Source organism: Eucalyptus grandis, chromosome 2, assembly GCF_016545825.1.
Source record: "Eucalyptus grandis isolate ANBG69807.140 chromosome 2, ASM1654582v1, whole genome shotgun sequence".
Taxonomy (NCBI): Eukaryota; Viridiplantae; Streptophyta; class Magnoliopsida; order Myrtales; family Myrtaceae; genus Eucalyptus; species Eucalyptus grandis.
Window position 1 is genome coordinate 13,532,862 of NC_052613.1, and position 24,569 is coordinate 13,557,430.

The 24,569-nt window shown below is 37.2% G+C and overlaps 1 protein-coding gene across 5 annotated transcripts; it reads right to left on the bottom strand.

Annotated features, from left to right (window-relative positions):
• Window positions 1-19,834: 19,834 nt before the first annotated feature.
• Window positions 19,835-21,269, bottom strand: LOC104422822. Of its 5 annotated transcripts, none has more exons than XM_039307815.1 (3): window positions 20,881-21,269; window positions 20,309-20,826; window positions 19,835-20,017 (listed from the first exon to the last, which is right to left on the bottom strand). In XM_039307815.1, exons 1-2 carry the CDS (start codon window positions 20,999-21,001, stop codon window positions 20,342-20,344), a joined length of 606 nt encoding a protein of 201 aa, XP_039163749.1. In that variant the 5' UTR covers window positions 21,002-21,269; the 3' UTR covers window positions 19,835-20,017; window positions 20,309-20,341. The 5 variants fall into 5 exon arrangements, with proteins under 5 accessions (XP_039163749.1, XP_039163751.1, XP_039163750.1 ...); XM_039307817.1 differs by having other exon boundaries at window positions 19,842-20,017; window positions 20,321-20,821; window positions 20,918-21,269; XM_039307816.1 differs by having other exon boundaries at window positions 19,842-20,017; window positions 20,321-20,805; window positions 20,902-21,269.
• Between the last annotated feature and the right edge of the window lie 3,300 nt (window positions 21,270-24,569).

Consider the following 24,569-nt stretch of genomic DNA (forward strand, 5'->3'; position numbering starts at 1 on the left):
TCCCAATAGCTTTGTGTCCTTTTGGAAGATCAACCAGTTCCCAGACTTGGTTTGACTTTATTGACTCAATCTCCACTTTCATTGCATAAATCAATTTTTCCTTACTAGGGCATTTCAGAGCCTCATTAATATTTCTTGGCTCATCCTTATCTCGTGGAGTAATTATAAAAGTTTCCCTTTCAATGTCAAAACGTCGACGGGGAATACTTTGGCGACTTGTTCGCTATATGGGAGATTGTACACTTAGCACATCATTCCCATTATGCTCCCACTCGGATTAGATAATGACGATATCATCTCATCATGTGGTTGTAATTGAGAATGAGTTGAATTCAATTCATCACTTCTCATATTACTCCCACTTGGACGAACTCCACCAATATCATTATCTTGATCCAAGGTTTCAAATAGGGGTAATTTTCCCTTATTTCGCCATTCTTAGGAAATTCATCCACTAAGAATGTGACATCCCGTGATTCAAATTCAGTTATACTCCCACTTTCCTGCTCACCTATGAACACATACCCTTTTGAGTATTTAGAGTATCTCATTAAAATACTATACTTTCCTTTAGGACCCAATTTCCCAAATTTGTGAGAGGACTCATGAGTATAGGCAGCACAACCCCATAACTTAAGAAAACTTAAGTCCGGTTTTCTACCTATCCATAACTCATATGGAGTGGAAGTAACAGATTTGGAAGGCACCCGATTAAGTATATAGGCAGCAGTTAACGGCGTATCACTCCAAAAAGTGATAGGTAAGTTAGCATGCGCCATCATGGACCTAACCAGTAGGGTTCTGTTTCTTCTCTCCGCAACACTATTTTGTCGAGGAGTATATGGAATAGACAACTGTCTTTATATTCCTTTTTCATCACACAATTTTCTGAACTCATCAGATAAATATTCTCGACCTCGATCGGATCTCAATGCTTTTATTTTCTTGTCTAATTGATTTTCTACCAGGTTCATAAACTTTTTGAAACAACTTATTGCTTCAGATTTATGAGAAATCAAATAGACATATCCGAATCGAGTATAATCATCTATAAAAGTGATGAAATAAATAGCCCCATGCCTTCTTCTCACAGTCATTGAACCACATACGTCAGAATGGATTAAATACAGAGGAAATTCAGCTCTTTTATCTTTTCCAAATGGTTTCCTTGTTGTTTTCCCTTCTAGGCAATGCTTACATATGGGCAAATCGACTTTTTCAATGTTGCCCAACAAGCCCTCTTTGGCTAGTCTATTCATACAATGTTGACCAATATGGCCAAGTCTAGCATGCCACATAATCACATCATTATCATATAAAGTAGAAGACGTGAAACAATGGAATAACAAATATTGACATCACCACAGTCAATATTTAGTATAATAAAACCATCCAGAAAGTGATCACAATCATAGTAGTTTATATCCAAATACAAATCTACACCGCTATTACGGAAGTTCACACTAATAACAAGCTTAACCAACACCAAAAACAGACACTTAAATTTCGACGAATCTCCGGAGCATATAGAACATCATGTAGGAACTAGGTGCGTCCATCACGCACGTTCAATTGGCAGGTGCCAATCCCTTTAACTTCATCTCTGGAGTTATATCCCACATAGATCCACTTAGTTCCAGTTGGTACTCGTCGGAATTCCATGAAGGATCCTCTATCCATTGCTACATCGTCTGTTGCTCCTAAATCTACAGTCCACAAAGGATTGGATTTAGTCTATAAAGCAGAACTTGACACAAAAGCAAAGTTCTCAAATGTACAAGAGGTGTATACTTTCTTTGGCTCACGACAGTCGCGAGCATAGTGACCCTTCTTGTCACAATTGTAACACCTCACCCTTGATATTTTCTTCACTTGAGGACGTTTTCCTCTCTTGTGTTGGTTAATTCTTGATCTCTTGCAATAAGGACTTGATCCTTTGTATTCCCACATATTGAACGAATCAATACGCTTGCGCTTAGAGCTCAAAGTCCTTTCTGAGCTAGAACCAGCATTTCAAATATCTATTTTCGGCTCACATGCCGTCAAGCGGTCCTCTACCAGCTCAAGTTGGCGCACAGCATCCTCAAGATCTTCTATAACATGGTCAAGAGCTTTTAATGCTTCTTGCTTTTCTAGCACATATTGAATCTTCATATTTAATATTTCACAATTGTTGCCGTTCATATCAGCAATTACGTTCTTAGTTGCTGAAACCATCGATCTGAACACATCAGATATACATGCACGAATAATTAATGCCTATCATTTATGCATCCACTTTGCATAGACCCATCATATCAATAAACAATTTTAAGTAAGGTTTCAGAATCAAAATGTCACTATGTTTCCAATCATCCTCCAAAAATCCTAACTCAAAATTATTATTAATATTATTGTTTTATGCAAAATAAATTTTATGAAGTTACAAAAACTTCTATTACTACCCTGACTAACTACCTGACAACCAGCAATAACAGAAAGCAAATAATAATTGACATCCAATAAAACAATAATGCTTTCACACAATACAACTAACATATCGGTTGCTACATCAACAACAATCAGGTAGTTTACATTACATAATTAATTTAAGAAATAAATAGGGAATGTCCCTTCTAATCTATCAGTCAAAACATCTGAGAAAAACTGAAGGCACATTTGCCAACCATGGAAAAACTTTTGGAGAGCTTTCATGTCGCCACCAAGGCGCATTTACTCGCGCCATGTGGCGCTCAATCTAAGGGTTGAAGTTTTGGCCAACTCAATCCTATAGTACTCTCTTACAAAAGCTTCCACTAGCCCCTGTAACCCGGGACCACGTTGACCTCCCATAGCCGATCTAACACTTGCTTGCCATTCGGGTGGAAGAGTGTTCATCAAAGCCGGCACCTTCTCAAAGTCCGGCATAAGATAACCATTCCGGATGATTTCTGTATCATCTAATTGACCCTGACCATGTGTGATACTAAATCACCATCAAGCCATCGATAACCAACTAACTCTTTCATCAGCCTTTTAAGTCTAGCTCTTCCTTCATCCGTTCTTAGGATTGCAGGTATTCGTGCATAACGCATCATAGTTCCTGCAACAAATGCAGAACCAATAAATGGATCACTTATAATCCACAATAAACAAAATGAAAAATACATAATTTTCCATGATTCATGTAACAAATGCAGAATACAAAATGGATTACCTCTAACCCACAGGACATAATTGAAAAGAAACAAATTCTTTTTTTTCTTTTTCTTTTTTTTCGGGTCAACGGTCGGTCAACAGTCAACGGGCGGCGGGTCCTCGGACCGGTTGGACCGATCGGACCGGATGGACCGGACGGACCGGTCGGGCCGGGTTGGACGAACCGACCGCACGTGCCGCGCGTGTGCGCGGGATGACGTCACGCAGACGTCATCCAGCACATGCCGCGCGTGTGCCTATGGCGCGTCCGCGGGTCGGGTCGGGTCGGTCGGGCCATACCAAAAATTAAAAAAAAAAATTAATAAATTAAAAAAAAAGCTGATATGCAGCCAAAGAAATATTTTCCCTTGAATTATGCATTTGTTAAATTATTCTCCCTTGATTATCCTTTGTTGAATAAAAAATTAGATAATCTTCTTTTGACGAATTGGATTTGGGAAAGAATCTAATACTACATTCGCTCTCACAAAAGGTGTTAAAGGGTCTGGGATATATTAGAAACAAATTCGAAAGGTATTCTTTTTATAGGATTAAAAAGATCAACTTAAAAATTAGGCTCGATCGGCAGGCCAAATTTGCTATCAAAATCCAGCATCAATGTCGCCTGGTCAAGGGACAACGACCTTGAGCTCGCCTCGTCATCCTCCTTCACTTGGTCTCGTCGCCACCAATACCATCACCAACTTGGCAAAGACATGATTTGCCGCCATTTGAAGCAATATCTAAGGTTCCTTACTCCCAAACAAACAAAACTCGATTCGATATCTACTTGCCTCTTCCTTTATTTATTTATTTTTCTACTTTATTTCCTTTATGGTTAACCTAGTCAGTTACAATATACACCAGTGATGGTGTGCAATAGATTGAAGTAGTGATGCATTAGGTATGATAATAGTGAGTTATGCACTCAAAGGAAACTGGTTAATGCTTCATAAAAGAGCTGTTAAAGCTCTAGATCCCATTGCTGATAAACAGGGATGGGTATCGAAAAAATAGTTGACAAATTTCTAAGATAAGACAACAATACACATTTGAGAAATCTACTCTACTGAGTGAAGCGATTGCAGGAGCAATCCCGATACTGGTAGAGAACTTCCTAATGACTCTCAAATGACTAGCTGATCATCCTTCAAGGCCTCCAATGGATATATTGAAGACCTAAAGTGTATAAGGAGCAGTGAAGCTATGAAGAGGGTTAGCCACAAGAATAGAATACATGAAATATTGTTATTGCCTTCTAAGCTAGAAATCTTCACTGATTCTGATATGTAAACTTCCCTATATTTGGTTTAGCACTGTAATCGCTAATAGTTAAGTGTACAAAGGTAAGTGTAGTATTCTTGTATCTCGTTAGTGTGATCTATCAAGTGAATGGAACTATATTAGCCAATTGTAACTTCCAATGTTGATTATTAGTGGAATCCAATCCTTGTCAAGGCTGTTAGTCTAAGAGTAGATGTAGATTTTATTGTTGAATTGCTATACATCCTTGTGTGATTTGTTTATTATACTCTGATTTACTAACTATCATAACGTGTATTAATTTATCTCGAGCACCATCTTGAGTGCTGATTGGTTGATATTCCACTAAAAGTTTTAATCTGTCAGCACTCCATATTATTCAACCCTTTCTAAATTGCTTTATTAGCCTCAATACTAAAATCTAAAGCCGCGCAAGCATATTGCAATGGATAGTTCAATTTTTTGAACATCAATAGATAAAGATCGACAAGGGGGAACGGATAAGAGGAAGTGGAGGTAAGTGGTGGCATCATTGGATTGGTGGGACAGGAGGATCTCATTGTCATCATTAAATACATGGATACTACGCATCCCTTCGGACACCATACGAGCCCTGTACATATTCCATTGAGGGTGTGTTAACTCCATTGAGGGTGTGTTTGATAACTCCATTGAGGGTGTGTTTGATAACGTTTCTGTTTAAAAATTGTTTCAGGAAACAGAAATATAAAAAATTATTTCAGTTTTGGGGAACAAGTTTTGAACAAAAGAATGCGTTTGGTAAATTTGTTCTAGAGATATAAAAAGAACAGAAACACGTTTGGTAAATTTATATAATTTTTTTGTTTCTTTTAATTTTTTAATTATTTTATTTTATTTTATTTTTTTTTTTCTTCCTTTTGGCCGGTCACCGGCCTTGGCCATGGCCGGCGATCGGCCGACGATGGCCGGGCGGCCTCACCCGGCCATCGGCGAGGCTTGGTGTCACCAGGCCACCGCTAGGCGATGCCAAGCCTTGCCGATGGCTAGCGAGCTCGGCCTTCACCGGATCTGGGCGAGCTCGAGCTTGAAAAACCAAGGCGAGGCTGAGCCTCGCTAGGGGCCGGCGACGCTCCGGTGAGGTCGCTAGCCCTCGACAGCTGGTCGCCGGCCATGGTCGAGGTCGGCAATCGGCCAAAGAAAAAAAGAAAAGAAGAAGAAAAAAAAGAAGAAAGAAGAAAAAAAGTAGGAGAGAGAAAATTTGTTCTTAAAAATTGTCCTTAAACAAGAAACAAATTTTTTTTTTCTTATTTCTGTTTCAAATGTGTTCCCGAGAACAGAAAAATAAATTTGGAAGAAAAATGCAAATAAACGTGTTTTTGTTTTTATTTTTGTTCCCCATAACAAAAAAAAAACAGGATTTTCGTTCATAAACAAAAAAAAAAAAAAAAAAAAGAAATGAAATACAAACAAACAAGCCTCGAGTGAACTAAAGACATCCTTAGAGTTATTTATAAAAAAAAAAAAAAAAAAAACTAGAGATACCCTCAGGTTCTAAGGTTGGTCACGAACTGGGAACCCCCATCGACCCGGTTTAGCTCGCTAGATACCCACTCGCCTTCATTTGAGGACTCGCGTATATCTTTAAATTATTAGAATTAATGCATTTAATTAAGATTATTTTACATATTCGAAATTGACAAAATTAATATAAATTTCAATTTACATTAACAAGTATATAAAATCTCTCGAAGACACGATTTACATAACTATAAAAATCGATTATGATAGGTAAACACAAAACTTGTCATGATGTTAGTTTAATATTTTTGATTATCAAAATATTAATTAAGATAAAATTTATCACAAGTGTATTAATTTTGACATTTTTTGTGTCATTAATCTTAAAAGAAATTCAATCATTAAAGATATCAATTCAACTTAAATTGGGGAACAAATAAACCAGCAACTAATCTTAGTGCCTGAAGATCGATTCACCGATTTCCTGATATCCATAACCCAATTTTAATGTGTAAAGATCAAATTAAATGTGCCTAAAAATATTCAACAAATCAAAATTAGTGTCAATCAATCTTTTTTAGGACACGAAATATTGAAATCAATCTCGGTCCGGAAAATTTTCTAGTGTGGAGAATTCCTTTCTCAAACGGTGGAGCTTTTCTATAACCGATGATGAGAGCTTTCGTGGCAGGGATCGGCAAATCTCCGTCGACAAGGGCTAGGCTAGTGTCGCAGCAAACCAGCTGCCACAGCAAAGGAAAGCAGCCTCGGGAGAATACTGGAAGGAAGTTCGAGGAAAGATGCCGACCTTGCCTCACGGCTAAGCACAGCGATGGAAAGTTCGGCGTGCAGGAAACCTGCAACACAACAACAAATAAAGGTGGCAAAATGGGTCTTAGACCCACATAAGACCCATTTAAATCATAAATGAGTTATATATGGATCACTTGTTTTTTTGATAAAAAGTAGTTAAATGGGTTTAACAATTGAAGACTTTTGATAGGTGGGCCTTAAATGGGTTGGATTTAGAACCCATTTTCATCCAAAACCTCACAATATCTCTCTTCTCTCTTTAACTTTACAAATATATATATATATATATATATATATATATATATCAAAATTATAATTATAATTATAATTTTTTTTTTCTTTCTTCTTCCTCCGGTCGCCGGCCAGCGAGCCTCGAGCTCGGCGAGGTTGAGCTCGAGCTCACTAGATCCGGCGAGGCGGAGGCCTCGTCGACGTTTGGTGAGGCTCAAGCCTCGCCAGATTCGGCGAGGGGTAGGCTCGAGCTTGCTTGACACCAATGAGCCTCGAGTTCGCTGGATCCGGCGAGGCTTGAGTTTCGCCGACATTGGAGAGTTGGGTGAGCTCGAGGCTCGCGTGCCGGCCGTCGTCATGGTCATGGCAGGCCAAAGAAGAAGAAGAACAAAAAATAAAAAAGAAAAAGAAAATTATATTTAAAAAATAAAAATAAAAATAATTTAAAAATAATAAAAATTCGAGTTTTTAGAATAATTATTTTAAAAATTATAAAAATTGTTCATTAAATTTGTGTTGTATAAAACTATTTTAGCAATACCATTTTTTAAAAATATATATAAAAGAAATAAGCTTTTTTAAATTTAGTTAAATGGGTTGGGTATGTGTTGGGTCGGGTATAGGTTAAATGAGTCGATTTGGGTTTGACCTCTTATGACCCGACCCAAACCCGATCCAACTCACTCGTTTAATGGGTCTAACAACAAGCAAGAACAAGCAGCCACGAGCAAAACCGAGTAACGGCAAAAAGGGGTGGCCCAGCAACAAGAAAACCAGCGGCGATGCAGGGCGGTAAGCTAATCGGCAACCCGTCGGTTGTTGAACCTTGCTGTGCCTGCAGCTGCGTCGTCGCTGGTGCAGCCAGAGGGCTTGCCGGATGTAGGAGGATTGACTGGCGGAAGGCTTTGGGACTGCTGGAAGGAACTCGACGACAAGCCACCAGCTTGCGGTCTGCTCGAAACACAAGGCGAAGCACCAAGGAGAATGGCACCATGAAAGATGATGGCTACTTTTAATTCTATAAATTTTGAAGTACAATTTCACCTCCAGTCAGTCAGAATGCTTCAAGGTGCAGACCAACTGTCTTGGGAAATTCACGTGCTTATCTCAGAGTGCAGCCTCTTACTTCTCAAAGTAAAGGGCCTTCGGTTGGCCTACTGCGCGTGAGCCCAAAGAAAAGGTTGCGGATTGAATTATAAAGGCCCAAGTCCAAAACATCATTCCTCTTCGATGGGTTTCTAATCTGTCCCATGCTCTTTAAAATTTGTCATGCTCGAAAACTCAGTTGATGTGAATAATCTATTGACATAGGTGCGCAATTTGAGGGAATACGAAGATATGTTGTTGTTCTTAATGCCCAAAGTGGAATCCATTTCTTATAAAACTATTATTCTTGTCTTGAAAATCATGCATAATCAGGTTAGATACAGAGAATCTCAAAAATTTTATCTAAAAAAATTAATGCTCCTAATGGAATCCCATTCATAAACGGCACATTCTTGTTTTGGAAATTAGTTGCCATTTGCCAAATTTTGTTGTACTTAATGCCCAAAGAATCCATTTCTTATGCAACTATTATTCTTGTCTTGAAAATCGTGCATAATCAGGTTAGATACAAAGAATCTCAAAAAATTTATCTAAAAAAGTTAATGCTCCTAATGGAATCCCATTCATAAACGGCACATTCTTGTTTTGGAAATTAGTTGCCATTTGCCAAATATTGTTGTACGTGATGCCCAAAGTGGAATTCATTACTTATACAGCTATTATTCTTATCTTGAAAATCATGCATAATCACGTTAGATACTGAGAATCTCAAACATTTTATCTAAAAAAATTAATGCTCCTAGTGGAATCCCATTTATAAATGGCACATATCCTTGTTTTGGAAATTAGTTGCCATTTGCCAATCAATATAAGGTCTTCTGTTCTCAAGGACTAGCTTTTTTATTTTCCATTGATTCAAGCTCTCCTGTAAGTCTTAACATGTTTCTTTCTCTCACAGTAAAGTCTGAGAGGAAATCGTTCTTTTCCTTTTTTTTTCCATGTCTTGGAAGTTCTATATGCCCCACCATTGAAATGTTGTGCACGATAAAGGAGGTGCATCCTTTAATTATTTAATTCTCGTAAGAAAATTAGGATCAAATTGAAGGTGTCCATATCATGAAAAGCCGTGCACAGTCTAATACCACAGGTCTTCATTCTTAATTTATCTTTCAGATTACTAACTAATGATAATCTTTCAGACAGATGACGCCAACTTTGATGATCTTCATTCTATCAATCGCAGCATTGCCCCACTGCCATATCATATCGCAATGGCACAGTCCGAGATCGGTGTGAGCAGCGGAATGGTTGGCAACAATCTCCCCTCTCCGGCGACGGTGGTCCAAGTCTACAAGAAGTGCAACATTGGAAAAATACGACTTTTCGACCCGACCCCTGACGTGCTCAATGCACTTTAAAGCAGTGGAAGAAGAAGGGCCATTCTTTTTTCCAGAAGTTGTCCGACCACCGGTGAAACTCTTGCGATGCCAGACGCGATTGTCACATCAACTATCGCTCCATCATATTTATAATTACATAAATTGGTTGAGGATTTTGCTTTGTCGGTAATGCACACCGAGCTAAATCTCCGGATATGACATCGACACCACACGGAAGACTGACGTTGCACCCGTAGAGCTGCAAATATCGAGCGCATTGGCGCTCGATGCTTTGTTTTGCAAGTCCTGTAGAGTCGGACCACCGAGGCTGGAGTTAGGGACATTGTCCCCGGCATTTCACTACCAATTTCAGAAATAATTAAAATTATATTTCAGTTAATAAACTGAAAGAGGTAATGAGATCAGGCCGTCTCTTACATTTTCTCTTCCTTTAACTTTATTCCCACCTTTCTCGGTTATCAAATATTTCCCAAGACTGGATTCCTTCCAAAATTTGTCATTTAATTGCCTTTTTGCTCCTTCGGCCTTAAATATTTATGGCACTACAATTAAGATTATGTTATTTAGACTAACACGATTCTTTCTCTATTCATACAAAGAATTCGAAAAAAATTAATGAATGAAAAAAGGCTGATATGCAGCCAACCAAATATACTCGCTCGAATTATGCATCTGTTAAACTGTTCTCCCTTGAATATCCTATTTTGAATAATAAATAAGACAATCTTCTTTCCTTAGTGACAAAATTGGATTTGGGAAAGAATCTAATCTGCTCTCAAAACTGGTGTTAAAAGGACTGGGATATATAAGAAACAAATTCGAAAGGTATTTTTTTATAGGATTAAAAAGGTTTAAAACAAAATTGAAAAATCAAGCTGGTTCTGCAAGTTGAATTTGCCATCGAAATCCAGGGTCAATGCCGCCTGTCGAAGTCACCAGAACATGCGAAACGACCTTGAGCTTGCCTCGCCGTCTTCCTTCACTTGGTCTCGTCACCGCCGTCGCCAACTCGGCAGTGACACAATTTGCTGCCGTTTGAAGCAGCGTCCAGGTTTTCCGACCACAAAAAAAAAAAAGAAAAAAAAAAGAGCAGTGTCCAGGGTTCCAAACTCCCAAACAAACAAAACCTGATTGAATATCAACTCTCTCTCTCTCTCTCTCTCTCTCTCTGTTTATTTCCCTTTTTCCTCTTTCAATTATTTTTCCTAACATGGCCTATCTTTTCGGAAAACAACAAAAGGCCACCTCATCATTTTTTATTACTCAAATTAGACGAAATTAACGGAGTCATTCAATTGCATGAATTTGACAAGTTTTAGGGAAAATTCCAAATAAGAACCCGGAGTAAATCTATTTTCTCAAATTAGGATTCAAAGTAAACTTTGTTTCAAATAAGGACCCAAAGTGGACCATTGTTTCAAATAAAAATTCAAAGTGATCAAGTTAATCTTAGCTCATCGGAAGACATTTTTCGATGATTAAAAACATGGGCAATTTTGTCAGAAATTCGTCATTCGAAAAAAAAGGGAAAATTCTAAATTAATTAAGTTTAGGTTATTCGTTTAGATGTTTATGTTTTCTTCTTTCTTTTCCCCACTGTTCCTCAACCAAATCGCTACTTGGTCATTATCGTGACTCGATTCTCGTCGCTCCTCGCCTTGCTTGATTGGTGGAGAATTTGTGTCTCCGCAAACAAAGAAAGAAGCATCTGGTTTTTTTTCTTGTTTTTGAATTCGTGCCTCAATCGGTGGAGAATTTGGGTTCTCGACTTTGTGGAGGATGGGTACAAGGAATGGGGAGAACTTTGGTCTTTGACTTTGCAGAGGATGGGTACAAGGAATGGGGAAACTGTAGAAAACCTATGGTTTTTTTGTTTATATTTTAGGATTTATTAATTTTCCCTAGATTTTTTTGGAATAAAATTTGCCCAAACTCCGATTGTCAGAAATGTCACATGCTTGATAACTGGAGAATATTTAGCTGACCAACAAGCTCAAATTTTTATTTGGAATTGATTTAATCACTTCGGATCCTTATTTGAGACAATGGGTCAATATTAGATCTTTATCTGACACAAAGTTTATTTCGGGTCCTTATTTGAGAAAATTTGTCCATTTCGGGTCCTTATTTGAAATTTTCCCCAAGTTTTATAATTCAATTTCATCATTTGAAAATTTTAAAACTTTATCGTACTTGTATTACAAGTTTTAAGCCTTTTGATATACTTTTCCTTTTAAAGAGTGACGTGTCATTCTTAAATCATTAAATACACCTAATCTCACTATTTTACTGATTATTAGGATTAAAATGTGCAATAACATTGTCGGATACCAACATGCACCTCGTCTGACAATTTAAGATCACACACATATATACAAAGATGAAAAATGAGTTTTTTTTTTTTTTTTTTTTTTGGATATATAGGTGGAGGGAGGTGCTTTAAAAAATTATTTATTGACACCATGGTGCTGCTTTTCGATCTTTCAATTTTGCACCTCAGCGATTTACAAAATTATTCTCTGGCACCTTATACGTCACTTTTCAATTTCGCACCACGATCTGCTTTCAATTTCTCAACAAAGTGCTTTACAAAGTCTTTCTCTGGCACCTCTGTGGCCAATGGTGCTTTTGAAATTTGCAGCTAGGCTCTTCAAGAAATTATTCTCTGGCATCTCAGTGTCGCTACCATACTGTTTTCCAAAATTATTCACTAGTGACTCGGGTGCTGCTTTGTGAAACTTGCAAGTAAGTGCTTTTCAAATGTCTCATTTGTTAGCGGACAACCTCACGGAATCTCTTCTATGATCTATGATCAGGCCCCGATACCTAACCTTTTGCTTTTGAGACTCGTACGGTAGGATCTCTTATTTCATAATAAAACACACGCCTGTTTATATAATAATAGATTAAGTTAATGTGGAGAGAGAGAGAGAGAGAGAGAGAGAGAGAAGATGTAAATTAATTTTATAAAGAAATTTGAATTATTGTCACGTGAGAGAGATTTTAATTCTTTGCAGAGTAAAATATTTATGAGATAAGTTGGTAATTAATTAAGTATATGATAATCTTATCAATTCTCTCGTAACATGTTATTGTTATTCCAATATATGTTAAGAATGAGCATGGACTGTTCATAGAATTGTTTTATGAGAGTTTGAGATATGACCATTTCATCGATTCCCTTTCAACATGTTATTCTAATATATGTTAAGAAGGAGCATGGGTTGTTCATAGAATTGTTTTATGGAAGTTTGAGACTGAAATAGTATGTGGTCTGGAATGATTAATTTATCATTTAAGCAGTATTATTTTTTTTATATATATATTTTTATTTAAAGTTGCTTTATGTGGATAATTATTCACTCCATATATTGGTGAGAATACTATATCTTAACTTTGGATACATTACAAGTGCAATATTTCATTTTATGATGATTGGGGCAAAAGCTCGACTCTTCCCTAGTTATTAATGAAACGGAGGATGACATCACTGGATGGTGAGCCTAATGGTGTAACACTTACTTTCGAGTGATCTAGGATTGTCTAGTCATAGGTTCGAAATCCACTGGCTGCAACTCGACCTTAGAGAGCGTTAATTTGTCGCTATTCAGTCTAAATAAGTCTTGGTACGTTCGCAACATATGTTGGATTGTTTTGTGGCTTCAAATTTCGTTGGCTTTATTCTTACTAATATTAAGGTGATGTTACCAACAAGCGTGTGGCCTTGCTGGTAAAGGGATTGGGAGCGGAGTTGGAAAGTACCAGATTTGGGATGCGATTTTCGTGAGCACACCGCATGGATATCTATATAAAAGAGATGAGGGAGATCTCAAATAAAAAACAAATATTGACGTGATGGTTTTGCTAGGACTTGAAGGCAATATTTGGTAACCTTGATTCTAATTTTTTGTTCCCGAGATTAGTTTGGGAACAAAATCGCGTTTGGTAAAATTTTTGTTCCCGAAACAAATTTCTATTTTTTTGTTCCTAGAAGTAGATTTGGAACAAAATCAAGAATTTTTAAAAAAAAAAGTTGATTCTTGTTCGGGAACAAATCTAAGAATCAAAACCAACTCTTCTTCTTCCATTTTCTCTTCTTCTTCTTCTTCATCGACCGCTATCCCACGGTTGCTGTCCGCTACCATCCGCCGCCGGTCACCGGCAACCGGTCCGACGAGCTCGCCGGAGGCAAGCCTAGCCACCGGCAAGGCTCGGCCTTGCTGAGGTTGGGCAAGCTTCACGATTTGGCGAGGCCGAGCCTTGCCGGTGGCCAAGCAGGCCTCGCCTAGCCCCGGTGAGGCTTGCCCAGCCTTGCCGGTGGCTAGGCAAGCCTCGCTAGTGGCCAGGCAAGCCTCGCCAGTGGCCAGGTGGGCCTCGCCTAGCCTCACTGTGGCTCGCCTAGCCCCGTCGGTGGCCAGGCGAGCCTTGCCCAGCCCCGTGAGGGCTGGCCACCTGGCGAGGCTCGGCCACAAATTTTGGCGAGGCTCGGCCTTGCCAAATTTGGCGAGGCCAAGCCTCGTTGGGGCTAGGTGAGCCTTGCCTAGCTGTTGGTGAGGCTTGGCCGACAAGGGCCGGCGACGCTCCGGTGAGGTTGTCAGCCCTGTCTGGCCGGTCACCGGACCAGCAACCGGCCACCGGAAGAAGAAGAACATGAGAGAGAAAGGAAAAAAGGAAAAGAAAAAAAAAGAAAAAAATATTTAAAAATTAAAAGAAATTGATTTGGAACAAAATCAATGAGCACGATACCAAACGTAATTCTATTATGGAATCAGAAATTTTAGATAGTTACCAAGGGCACGTATGATAAAATTTCTATTTATTGATTTCTCTATTTCTCTATTCCCCAAAACAGGTTTGGAACATAAATCCGTTTGGTAATGTAATTTGATTTCTCTATTTCTGAAACAGATTTCTATTCCAAAAATAGAGAAATCAAAGAAATCAAAAGCTGAAAATTTTAACTTCTTAGTTTCTGAAATAGAAATCAGAAGTTGAAATCAAACCACATAAAAGGACCTTGTGCTTTCTTGCTAACTTAATTCACTCATAACCATAGCTTCACAAATTATTGCTAATTTTCTTTTTCTTATTTTGCTCGTGTTTTTTTTTTTCATTTTTTTTTATAACTTCCTCTTTAGGATGAAAGGCTCGAATGGGTCTCCAATTTAAAAAACGACCAAAGTTCTTAAATGCTTACTTAAAAACAATGGGGTTTTTTCCTCCTAGAAAGGGCACGCGCATGGCTAGTTGAAGAAAAAGTTCTTACGCAATAGATGAATAAAAACGTGCCTAGAAATTTAACCTTGTTTCTTTATGGATTCAAAATTCTTGCAAAATCAAAATAGTTAGATTGTTACACAATCTTGAATTTTAATTCGAAGGCAAGAGATTCAAGAGAATCTCTCTCTTTGCTATGCAAGGGCCATTAAAGGTTCATTGAGCAACAATAAAGAAATTAGGGATGAGCAACTGGATTGATGCAATTTGAGAATCAAAATAAACCCACCTTCCCCCAATTGGTTCCTAACCATAAACGTTACTTCAAGGTAGAATTCTCATATATTCCTTTACACCATCAATTTTATTTTGTTGATGATCTTGTATAATACTAGTCTTTGATAAAATGACAGGGCTGTATAGGCGCCATTGATGGCACCCATATTCATGCTTCTGTACCTGTGTCGAAGCAAATCCCATTTAGAGGTAGGAAAGGAATCATCATTCAGAATGTGATGTGCGTTTGTTCATTTGATATGAAATTTACTTTTGTATATGCTAGTTAGGAAGGCTTTGTCAACAATTGTAGAGTGCTTGCAGTAGCACTGGAGACTCCTTGCTTGGAATTTCCTAGGCCGCCACAAGGTATTTGCTTGTCCTTTAAGGAGTAATTTTCTTTATGATCATATTTATAGTTACAAATTATAACCAATGTATGAATACATTGTTGTAGGCAAATACTATGTCGTGGATTTTGGTTATGCAGCAACTCTAAGATTTTTAACTCCTTTTAAAGGTGAATGGTATCATTTAAATGATTATAGGGGTACAACGAGACGGCCAACAACTACAAGAGAATTGTTCAACTATAGGCATTCTTCTCTAAGGAATGTCATTGAAAGATCATTTGCGGCATTGAAGAATCGTTTTTTCATATTGAGGCACATGCCCTCATTTGCAATTCGAAAGCAATCACATATTATAATTGCATGTTGTGCCATCCATAATTACATCCGTGATCAAGACAAGATGGATAAGAACTTTTCCCTATATGGAGATCCGCAGTACTTGTCTGAACCTACGCAGGATGAGCTTGCAAATGATACATTGACCGAGGAGGGAAACCAAATAAATACGCTTAGGAAAACCATTGCTAATAAAATGGCAAGGGATAATAATATGCTGGAAGTTCCATGAAATTGTATTTTCAACTTTTGTAATGTATTAGTATTATTTTGACTATTATTTCTAGAAATAGAAATTTTATTATGTTATCAAACGGATTTCTATTCCAGAAATAGAAATTTTGAGTTATTATCAAACGGATTTCTTTGCTCAGAAACTTGTTCGGGGAATAGAAATTGAGAAATCAATTTTTGGCCAGAAATCAATTTCTGGAACAAAATTTTTGTCATGCGTGCCTCAAATGGCTTAAAATGCTTAGAAATTGTTCCCGGGAACAGAATAAAAAAGAATTATTTCTGATCAGAATCTATTCCCGGGAACAGAATCGTTACCAAACGCATCCGAAATGATCACGAAAAAAGATTTCATTCCGTTGTGGATTGAAGTAGATGGGATGACCACATTTAGATGGGTATACAGGTTAGCACAAGAAAACTGGGACAAGCAACAGCGACTTATAAAATTTGGGTATTCATACGTACTGACATAATTGGAGAAAATTTCTTGATATCAAGAACGACAGAAATTACATTTGAAAAGATATCGTTCCTCTCATAGTCAATTTCTTCACTTATCCTTGACTATAGTGAAAATGATGCTTAATTTTAGAAGAAATTTGAAGGGATACAAATTTCTTTTGGCTACGGCTGAGATTTCTTAATATCAGGAAAGGAAGAAAATAAGGTCTACGTTGTAGTTACAATGAGATGTTGTGCACGATAAAGGAGGTGAAATCTTTTTTCGTGATTATAATTTTATAAGTCAGCTGTGAAATTATGGAAGTTTTTATGAATAACATTCTTACTTAAACATCTTTTTAAATTTCTGACATGGTAAACACGAGACCAGACATTATTATATTTTGAGTTGATGGATGTGCTTCCGCCATATAAATTGCGCAAGGACCGATCTAAAAGATATAAATCCCCATGATCGATAGACCTTAAAGTTCAGTGCCATTAGGATCATCCATGTCCACTCAGAAATCTCGACCTGGCAAATCGTCAAATAAAAATAAAAAGGAAAAAGAGGGGTGCAACACGAGAACTTCACAAGAGGTCACTAGTTAACTTCGGAGTTCTGATGGGATCCGGTGCATTAGTGCTGGTATGATCGCACCCGTCATGTTACGCATTGCAAACTTATTTCAAGCGCATTATGTCAAAGATAATTTGCCTCGTGTTCTAATTCACAGTCCACTTAGTTGATGGCCGATTGATTTATACCAAATCTTAGTATGTGGGCCCTCCTCTAACTGGTACTTCTCCTGGAATGCTGAAGATGAAAGCTACCTGATCTGGAGTAGCTGCAACTGAAGTGATGAAGTAGCCTTGCTTCCACCTTTCATGAATTGCTAGACATCCTCCTCCATTTGAAACGAGTCCACTTACAAAACCCCATTGGGAGGACAATTTTCTAAGAGCATTAGGAAAGTATGTAATCATTAAGTAAATCAATTTGATGCGCCGGCATGCAAATGAGCAGTAAATCAAGTTGACACTTTGTAGGTGGGACTTGGCCTTGCAGTGTCGAGCGGTATTTTTTGTAACAAGGTGGGACTAATCCTGTTGCGCACATCCCGCACGCGTTTGTTCATGTCTTCTTATTGAATTTGCCATAAATTCACATTAATATTTTATTAGCCAGGACATTCTATTCATCGGGTTCCAGTTAATTTAGGTAACTAAATTTAAATGATGGGTGACGATCAAATAATTGGTCCATGTTGTCTTGAAGAGCAATATTTCACTTTGGATGTGAATGTTCTTCTCAGTTAGGGACATAAGCACATTTAGGATCATTGTAACTTTTTAAATCATTTAATCATCAATTATTTTCCCGCATAAATAATAATTGTTAAAATATATATGTGCTAATGAAAGAGCAATATTTCACTTTGGATGTGAATGTTCTTCTCAGTCTCGATTTATTATTTGTTAGACTCTTCAAGGAACCTGAGTGAGAGTTGGGTACTTGTGGAGTAAATGGAGATTTATCGTGTACCTCAAGATGCTCTACCGCACTGATTGGTAAGTAATTGTAGGTACGTTTTTTTCCTTTCGCATCATGCATTTGCATTAGCATTTTCATGCATCATATAAATTGCATTTTAAAATTGAATTAATTTTCCAAAAAAAAAAAAAATTATTCATTGCATGCGCATGATCAAAATTTAGGTCTCAATTCATCTTTGAAGGAACCTTTGCGAGCTTACATTCAAAGAGGGGCAGCTGTTGACACCTAAATTTGAGCAACCCATTCAGTCATTTATGACACAAAAATTAGAGATTAATTTTTAACCCCTAAAATAAATAAATTGTATAGCATATAATTTTAGATGCATTTATTTTTAATTTTGCATTTACAATGGGCCGGTGACATATGTGTTTGAATTGATGGTTCGGAACTTTAAATTGATGAGTTGGGCTAAGCCCCAAGCGCTCAATAGATTGTTTGAAAACAACCTAGCAAATGGAATAATTTTATCAAACGGATTTCTATTCCAGAAACAAGTCTAGAATAGAAAAATTGTTTCTGGAATAGAAACAGTGGTTGTCATGCACCCCTTAAGTGTCAAATTTTTTGGACCACTGTCTAAGAGCTTATTTCAAGCCACATAGACTTTTTTTTTTTTTTTTCAATTTGCAGAAATAATTTTCTTTTCCAGAAACTTGAAAACCTTTTGGTTGTATCATGTAAATATCCTCCAAATTACCATAAAAGAATGCAATCTTAATATCCAACTACTCCAAATATAAATTCTTAATAACAATAATACTCAATACTAACCTGATATTTGTCAATTTCACAACTGGAGAAAAAATCTCCGTGTAATCAATTCCTTGTGTTTGTTGAAACAATTTTACTATTAACCTTGCTTTGTACCATTTCCTGCCATCAAGTTCTTCTTTGACCCCATATATCCACAAATTCTACAATGCTTTCTTCTTATATGGTAATTGAGTTAACACCTAAGTTTTGTTTTTCTCAAGTGAGTCTAACTCATCCTGTATTACTAATTCCCACTCAATAGAATCTTTAACATGCACTACTTTTGAATTTTTTTTTTTGATTTGCTGGCATTAGTCAAAAACAAATAATGCAATGACAGAGAATATCTTTATATATGTTTAGATGTTCTACTAGATTTTCTCAAAGTGGGTTCAGGTGTACAATTCTTGTTTTGGTTTTTGATCTGAGTTGACAACAACAATTTCAGGATTTTCAATCTAAACACTTTTCAAAACCTCCTCTAATTTAATCTCTCTTTTCCACTGTTTGTTTCTTCACAATAGATTCTACTACAGATTTGTCCTTAAATAACATGTTTTCATTGAATGTAACATCAACAGTTTTTATTATTTTTCTATTTAGTCTATATCAAAATTAATAACCAAAAAATAGTTAGACTTGTTCGTAGGAGTTTGCTGGGCTTCTCTTATACTCGCTCGATTGTAATTGATGCCATGAAGCGATTATATATCCAAGGACTGTGCAGTAGAGTGAATAAGATTCTTTCACCTTCTCTGACAAGATTTGCAATTAATTTACCAAATTTGGAAAGAGAGAACATATTCTGTCGACACTTACCAAAAAAAAACATATTCTGTTGACGAGATGCAATCGAACACTCCTTTTTATCTGAAAGGCATCCACTCATACTGATTCCAGCCTTCTTTTTCTTCGTAAGGTGAGTGGACGTACATGATCCCTCCCCTCTTTTGTTCTTTCTCTGCACTATTATAATAGATTTTCTTGAGTGGGGATAAATTCTACAACAATGCTGCCACAGTCTGGAACTTCGTTAATCTTTGAAAGGCAATAGGAAGATATGTATATAACTCGATGCTTTGATTTGTCAGCATCCCCGGGATTTGATTGTCAATTTCCATGTGGTGCTTTTAGTTCTACGAAATCAATTACAACTAAATAACTGTTTGAACAAGGTCACTTTTTTTACCCGATTGAATTGATGATCGAGGGACATAAAGCAGAAGAAGAAAGACGGATTTCTTAAGCAAACTTAATTATTAGCACTCATGGTACAAGGCCCCTTATAGGTGCAAGATTTGCATCAAGGGTCTCTATAATAAGTCATATCACTTAATTGTCCTTATTTATTTAGGATAGGATGATAGAGAACTTTCTTCTGATATGATGTCTAGCAGCTGCTTCCCTTGTGCCTGCGAAACACAAAGTAAGTTGTTAGAGTGGGAGCTTGATACATCTTAGTCTCAGAGAGCTTTGAGATCATATGGACGAATTTTTTTTTTTTTTTTTATGATATTTACCCTAGCAAAATTTGACATAATGGAGTTTTGTCTAGCCTTTGTTGTTTATTTGCATTTGTTAAGATAATATGTGCGGATGTTTCCCTGTAATGAAGTTATCATTCGATTGCTCTTGAGGAGTGATTATAATCTTTATAAGCATATTTACTAATCCTTAAATTATATGAAATAGTTAGTTATCACCTGGTCGTCTACCTTTTATATCTTCACCTTTCACTAGCCGTCGCTGTCGCTCTCATTCTCGCTCTCGCTCCCGTCGCTGCACCTGTTGTCACGAGTTATGAATTCCCTGCTCTGAGTCTGGGCCTGTTGAGCATGGTAACGGTAATTGCTTCGGCCCATGCTGTGATTCTGGTCAAATTGCATAGGGTAACGGCTATTCTTTTGGCCCGTGCTGACATTCTTGACAACTTGCTCACAAAAAGGGCCCTTACCGTAGGCAGTTTGGAATTCGACAGGGGCAAGCCCACTACTGTAGCCACTCTGAGTTTGATTCTTGCGGCTCACCCTTTCCGTGGCCTGCTGGCCAGGGCCTTTGGCCATGTCGCCACGGCCTTTAGCTCTGTCAACATAGCGTTCAGTCAAATAGCCATGGCCTTCAGCCGTGTCAAAATAGCCTTCAGTCACGTAGCCACGGCCTTTAGTTGTGTCAACATAGCCTTCAGTCACGTAGCTACGGCCTTTAGCCGGGTCAACATAGCCTTCAGTCACACGGCCTTTAGTCAACATAGCCTTTACCGTCGGGTCAACATAGCCTTCAGTCACGTAGCTACGGCCTTTAGCCGTGTCAACATAGCCTTCAGTCACGTAGCCACGGCCTTTAGTCGCGTCAACATAGCCTTCAGTCACGTAACCACGGCCTTTCCGCGTCAACATAGCCTTCAGTCATGTAGCCACGGCCTTCCGCGTCAACATAGCCTTCAGCCATGTAGCCACGGCCTTCCGCATCAACATAGCCTTCAGCCTTGTAGCCATGGCAATCCCCTTTCTGGCCAAGCGACTGGAATTGGATAATTGTATATCCCGCGCGTTGGCCCAAGCTGCTCGGTGGGCGGGAGGATTTCTCAGCTTTCTTGAAGCGCTGGACCGAGGCCATGGCAACTGAGGCAAGAGGCCTTTTGTGTGTAATTCTCTCAGGCTAATTTTTTTTTGCTTGCTTGACTCTGTGAGGCAGTCTTGAATAGCAATTTATAGGCATGGGGTTGAGTGGAATTCTTTTTGCCGTGGTTACATTATCTCTTGGATTCGCTTTTGTAGGATGGGACATAGTAGCATCTATTCTGTCTCCAGAAGATAAAATTCCAAGCTTAATTCTCAACATTATAGAAAATATTCCAATGTATATGGTGGAAAATGATTCCAATTGGCACTAGTTTGCCTATCTTTCTCCATCTAAATGATTTGTTTCTAGATGATCAAAAATCGCGTGAGTCACGAATCCAATGGGAAGTGTCCACAAAACAACTTTTTTCCTGAAGCTGGAAATAGTAAATAGAGCTCTTTTGAAACGGTTTGGATTTTGTCGAGTGTTATTGCTGTTTTCTTTTTTTTTTCTTTGGTTGATGAAATGGTGTTTTACTTGACCTTCCAACAGTTTGTAAAGAAAAAATAATAATTGAGTTAATTAATTGTTGTTTTTCATTGACATGTTATACTATATAAATAGAGATATCGCCACCTATAATTATGGTTGAAATATATAATTATTTTATTTACATGATAATTAAATAAAAATTAATTAGAAAATATCTCCAAATGACCAACTCTTGGATATTTTGCTTGATTAGAATTTGCTTGTGAATCACTCTCATGAATCCAATCGAGGGTGTTGCAAAACAACTTCTCATATGAAACTAGGAAAGAGTAATTAAAGCTCTTTTGAAACGGGTTGGATTTTGTCGAGTGTTACTACCGTTTTCTTTCTTTTTCTTTGGTTGATGAAATGGTGTTTTACTTGGCCTTCCAATAGTTTGTAAAGAATAAAAAAGAATTAAGGGGGTGCATGACAACTGCCTATTTCTATTCCAGAAACAATTTTTCTATTCCAGACTTGTTTCTGGAATAGAAATCCGTTTGATAAACTTATTCCGTTTTTCAATTTCTGGAATAGATTTCTATTCCAGAAATAGGTTTGGAATAGAAATTAGAAATAGAAATTTTCTACTTCTCTATTTCTGGAACAAAAATGAGAAATAAAATTTTTCTCATCGTTCATCAACCGGTCCTTCATCCGTTATCGCCAAACACTGTCCGTCGGTCACCAGCCGTCCGCTGGCCCCCACCGATCGCTGGCCGCCGCCGCCATCGCTCGCCGCCGCCGGCGCTATTCGCCGGTCTGCCGCCATTTGAAAGGAAGAAATTTTGTGTCGTTATCAAACGAATTTCTACTTTTAGAGTAGAAATTTTGTGTCGTTATCAAACGGTTATTTTTGTTTAGAAACTCTTCTAGAAATAGAAATACAAAAATCTATTTTTGTTTCAGAAACTATTTCTAGAATAGAATGGTTGTCATGCGGGCCCTAAGTCACTGAAGCATTACTTTTCATTGATATATTATATTGTATAAATAGAAATATCACCACCTTCTAATTATAGTCGAAATAGATAACAATTTGATTTACATAAAATTAATTTAAAAACAAATAAAAAAGATCCATAGATGATCAACTCTTGGATACTTTGCTTGACCAGAAATTGCATGCAAATCGCCATCACAAATCCAATCGAGAGTGTACATAAAACAACTTTTTTCCATGAAACTAGGAAAGAATAAATAGAGCTCTTTTGAAACGGGTTGGATTTTGTCGAGTGTTATCACTGTTTTTTTTTCTTTGGTTGATGAAGTGGTGTTTTACTTGACCTTCTAATAGTTTGTAAAGAAAGAAAAAGAATTGAGCCAATGAAGCGTTGCTTTTCATTGATATATCATACTGTATAAATAGAGATATCACCATCTATAATTATGTACTTCATCAGTTTTGATTCTCGTGAAAAAAATTTCATCAAACGCTGCCTTTTGGTTTTATTATAGGAGATTCAGGTTATGTGTTAAGGCTTGAACAAGGAATGTCAAATGCAAGGGAAAATTTTATTCTCAACTTGTATATATAGCCCTGATAATTGATACATAAATGGCTTAAAGACTAATTGCTTCTGAGCACAAATCACACCAAAATCTAATCAATGATGTAATCTAGACACAAGTAGCTAGATGGTTTATGATTTGAACTCAAACTATGCCAAAATTTAATCTACGACATAACTTGTTTTAAGTGTAAAACCGGAATATAATCAATAGCAATACTCCTGGATAGGAAACACAACGTCAGAATTTAATCAACAACGCTGGGCTTGTAGAACAACATTGAAATTTTATCAACGATGTTGGACCTAATAGAGATATACGTTGGAATTCAATCAATGATGGGAATCTTGAAAAACTACAATTAAAATGTGATAAAGTAAAGATAATTGTTGTATTATTCAGGGGGCTTCTCGTTGGACTGGTTGAGGTATTTCTAGGATGGACGAGTAGCCATTGATCGGTTGCTTCTTCTTGGATGCTACTGTGATGTCCCAGTAGCGTCACTTAGGCTGCGCATGACAAAATTTTTGAAATAGAAATTGATTTCTGACCAGAAATCAATTTCTCAATTTCTATTCCCCGGACAAGTTTCTGAGCAAAAAACCCGTTTGATAACGACTTAAAATTTCTATTTCTGAAACAGAAATCCGTTTGATAACAGAAAAATTTCTATTTCTATGAATCATGCTATCCCCATCCTTTTACCTCACTCTTCTTGGTGCTTGTGATGGTAATTTAATTTGATAAAAGTTGGTAAATCACTTAATTTAGATTGGTAATTCGATAGAGTAGTTAGGAACTTCAAAACATTAGCAATTTATGTAAATAAAAGCTAGTAATTAGTATAGAAAATGCTAATATGCAAACTATAAAAGATTTGGTATTTTCAAATGCTAATGTGCAAATAGTGAATGTATTCATTCTCCTCATTCAAGATTCGGGTTCAAGTCACTACGCTTTTTTGGGCAACTCGCGAACATCATTTTCAGATATAATTGCAACATAAGCGTTTCGGTAAACTATGCTGGAACTATTCAGCTGCAGAATGTTCAGCTACAGTTTCACATAGGGACAGGTGGTAATTGATCTCATCATGGTGGTCCAAAATAGAATGAGATTGTGTGAGTGCATAAAAAATTTTATCAGGATGAGATCAATTCACCTCCTAAAATATGGAATCGATCAATTAATTGTAACTTATTTCTGCATTACATAAGATTCCAGTTAAAGTTTTACTGCATGATCTAAAGTTAAGATATAGTAGCCTTGTGAAAAGTTACATGGCCGATTGACATAAGACACAGACACCCATGAATAATTGATCGATTCCATATTTTAGGAGGTGAAATCTTAAATAGA